The 3,796-nt window shown below is 31.3% G+C and overlaps 1 protein-coding gene across 2 annotated transcripts; it reads left to right on the forward strand.

Moving 5' to 3' along the window:
* Positions 1–574: 574 nt before the first annotated feature.
* On the forward strand, positions 575–2,732 carry LOC134693108 (uncharacterized). Of its 2 annotated transcripts, none has more exons than XM_063553817.1 (2): positions 575–854; positions 1,988–2,732. In XM_063553817.1, the coding sequence occupies exon 2, from the start codon at positions 2,012–2,014 to the stop codon at positions 2,651–2,653; it is 642 nt and encodes a 213-aa protein (XP_063409887.1). In that variant the 5' UTR covers positions 575–854; positions 1,988–2,011; the 3' UTR covers positions 2,654–2,732. The 2 variants fall into 2 exon arrangements, with proteins under 2 accessions (XP_063409887.1, XP_063409886.1); XM_063553816.1 differs by having other exon boundaries at positions 575–850.
* The last annotated feature ends 1,064 nt before the right edge of the window (positions 2,733–3,796 follow it).

Here is a 3,796-nt window from a genome sequence, read left to right on the forward strand (position 1 = left end):
GGAAAGCTTATTAAAACAATTAAAACAAGGAAATCCTTATACACCATAAAGGACAAAAAAGAATAGACAAAGTCGGACAATGAATCAGATAATTACATTAGGGAGATACATTCTTTAATAAAATTACCAAAATGTTGTATAATATTGTATTGCTAAAGCTTAATATGTTTGCTTCTGAAATACAGATTTATCCATTCAACAGAATAATCTACAAACGACAAAGTACAAGTATATTTTATTTGACACTATAACATAGACGATTGACAGAACGAAATTTGAAATCATTGAACCAGACAGTATTTATATTTCTCAATTACCTAAAATGGCGCATTCTATTTAAAATTAATGTTACGTAAAAGCATATTTTAACCTTTTGCCTACATAGAACATATCAGATAAAATAAATGTATTGAACTTACACTTTCTAATATCAATTGTTTAAAAAGGGAAATACTTATCAATTGTAAATATTTAAACTGTTTCAATATTTGTAGCCAAAAGTTATAGATTTCACCGTAGCTGGCTATCAATATCGTATTTTAATTTCTTTTGAATAGACTATGTAGATATTTAAAATTCTTTTTGAAATTTACGATTTAGTGTATATATTTATCAACCGGGTGTATTAATATGCTAAAAGGATTGTAGAAGTTGATAACTTTCATTTAAAAGATATATGTCAACATGTCATGTACAGGGTGTCAATAAATGAAACTTGACGGGATTGACTTGAGATCATAACTTTTTTACATACCTTGACTATTTATCAATATTGAATTGGCGATAATGTGTAGTAAGAGTGTTCAGTATCTGAAAGTGACTAGGTAAAGCTGAAGTTTTGAGGCTTCAAGTGAGTACGTTATAATCTATATTTACATTACTGTGTCTTCATTCTCTCATTTATATGTCAAAAAAACACTAGTCAAATAACTATTTACAGTATAACTGAACAATACAGTTACAAGCATTGTAAAAAGTAATATGAAGAAAAAAAAGTGACCCTTTATTTCAGGAAATAGAAACATAGACACGAACGTGGCAAAATTTAAGTATGTTTGATATTTATATCATCAGAGTATATGTCGCTTGTGTCATTTTTGTTGTTATGATGACGATAAGGACATCAACCCCGGTCTTTGATGTTGATCAATCTTTAGTTTTCTATGTTGTGTTTTGTGTACTTATGTTTGTCTTTTCGTCATTTTCCTTTCTTTTCTTTTTTTGCTATGGCATTGCCAGTTTGTTTTCGACTTATAAGTTTGAATATCCCTTTGATATCTTTTGCCTCTTTTGCCATCAGTGAGTCATTAAATGCAAGTATAATCAATATAGAAATAATGGAATCATTTGAAAAAATCTAGCTTGTTTGACGGTCTCGACGTTTTTTTACTATAAACGCTCAGTAATATTCTTGTTTTTACTTAAATTAGCATCTTATAAAACATACCAAAAAAACGTAAAATCACTAAGATACTGAACTCAGAGGAAAATCCAATCGGAAAGTCCATAATCACATGGCAAAATCAAATGACAAAACACATAAAAAACGAATGTACAAGAACTGTCATATTCCTGACTTGGTACAGGCATTTTCAAATGTAGAAAATTCATTATGTAGAACCAAAAGGTAAATACACGAAAATGACATATCAAAAGTATTTTAACACGTGCAAAATATATAAAACGAAATAAATTATGTACAAATAAAATGCACAAAAAAATATCCGTAATGTTCCAAGAAAACAAATAACTTGCATAAAGTGTATAAAAGTGTTAATCAATTCGTGATCTCGTCAACACAAAAAGTGATACCAGTTGCCCCAAAAAGGTTAGCTTATTTTTTTCAAATCTGACATACATCGTTCTGTCCAGTGTTAATTTGGCTATTATGGATACTAATGATATTGATTTTATCTTTTTGCTATAATTTTAATGTATGTTTATATTGCTGTAATTCCTGTCTTATTTTACTATTCATGTTTTTCAGAACGTTGGTGATAATAAATTCAAAATGAAGAGGAACCAAATAAAAAAGCCATTTTATGATATGAAAGTAACTTTTTCAAGACTTGATGAGATAACCTCAAAGACACGTGCACGTGCGAACAGGGTTAATATGCTAGAAGAAGCACGCCTTCAAACAATGCAGAAAATAATTGAAAAGGAGGAAAGATTTAAAAGCAATATTCTTGATCGCATGTTAACACGATCAGACCGCTCTCACAAACGATTAAAAGGTTATGAAAGTGTTTTGAACGATCAATACCGAGCGAAAGAATTTGACACACTTAAGAAAAGAGGATATAAACGACCTTGGGTACAGTCTCCTAAATCTGCAAGACATTTCGCCCAAGAAATTAGAATCTATCATGGCGGGTACGATCGAAGGAACTTTGAAAAAGAAATAGAAAGAAAAATCAGACAAGTTGATCCAACCCGAGTACAGAAAATATTGCGTAAAGTTTTAACTGAACAAAGTCAAACTAAATCTAATTTCATTGCGGACAGAAATTTGGAAACTACAGAGTTTTATGAAGCTTTCAAACAGAAAATGAACCCCAAAATACGTGTAGACAGACACGGTAAACATATAACAGTGGACATGCGAGAGAGTAGTTTACAATCGAGACATTCGAGACACACAACAGAATGATATATAATTAATGTTCAGTTTTGTTACGTTTCATTGCAATTTAAAACAGATATTAGGAAATACACCATAAGACTTTTCATTTCATCGAAATAAGCTTCACACCTAGGTTTTTTTTTACGTACAGGATATTTGTTTTCCACTATGTTTGTATTCTCATGCGTCTCCCTTTGTCGCCATTCCTTACGTTTTCTGTAATAAGGTAGACTGTCTGTTATTCTACGAAAAATGATTTTGTTCTCCCTTTTTTACTTATTATAGTTATCAAAGGTACCAGGATTATAATTTCGTACGCCATACGCGTGTTTCGTCTACATAAGACTCATCAGTGACGCTCAAATCAAAATAGTTATAAAGCCAAACAAGTACAAAGTCGAAGAGCGTTGCGGACCTAAATTCCAAAAGGTTGTTCAAAATACGGCTAAGGTAATCTATTCCTAGGATAAGAAAATCTTTAGTTTTTTGAAAAATTCAATGTTTTGTAACAGGAAATTTATTAAATAAAGACCATATAATTGATATTCATGTCAACACCGAAGTGATGACTACTGGGCTGGTGATGCCCTCGGAGACGAAACGTCCACCAATAGTGGCATTAATATGAGCTATTCTGGATCGAAAGTGAATATCCTTAACATCTAACCAATTGTAATATATAATTTGTTTTCCCTTCTTCTATTTATGGTATTATACCTTTGGTATGCTTACAAATGGTCTAGAAAGTTGTGAATAAATTTAACAGTAACACTTAAAGATCTGAAATGAACACAAAATGATCCAGAAAAAAAATGCATTAAAATATGGCTGACGAGGTTCCTGACTTCGGACGGACATATCAAAATGTTTGTGTCTAAGGAAAGGGGGAGGTAAAACTCATTTTGTGAGATATCAACCCTACCTCTTCTTTCATTCTAATCAGAAGATTATCAAAAAACACAACAGAAGGTACAATAAAAACTAGCACAGCAAAAGCACCGATGAACTAAACACGATACAATACCGGTAGAATGTCGACATCATTGATGCCTTTATAAGTATATTTCTGTTTGTAGAATTATATACTGAGGTGTCCTGATGAATAACCAAATATATTTCCACTAATTAATGAAATTAATATCTGGTTAACGATCGCACCAGCGAGTCTAC

The sequence above is a fragment of the Mytilus trossulus genome, chromosome 12, assembly GCF_036588685.1.
Source record: "Mytilus trossulus isolate FHL-02 chromosome 12, PNRI_Mtr1.1.1.hap1, whole genome shotgun sequence".
NCBI lineage: Eukaryota > Metazoa > Mollusca > Bivalvia > Mytilida > Mytilidae > Mytilus > Mytilus trossulus.

Excerpts from the sequence above, each read along its gene's own strand:
- LOC134693108 (XM_063553817.1), top strand. The coding sequence starts at position 2,012 with ATGAAGAGGAACCAAATAAAAAAGCCATTTTATGATATGAAAGTAACT.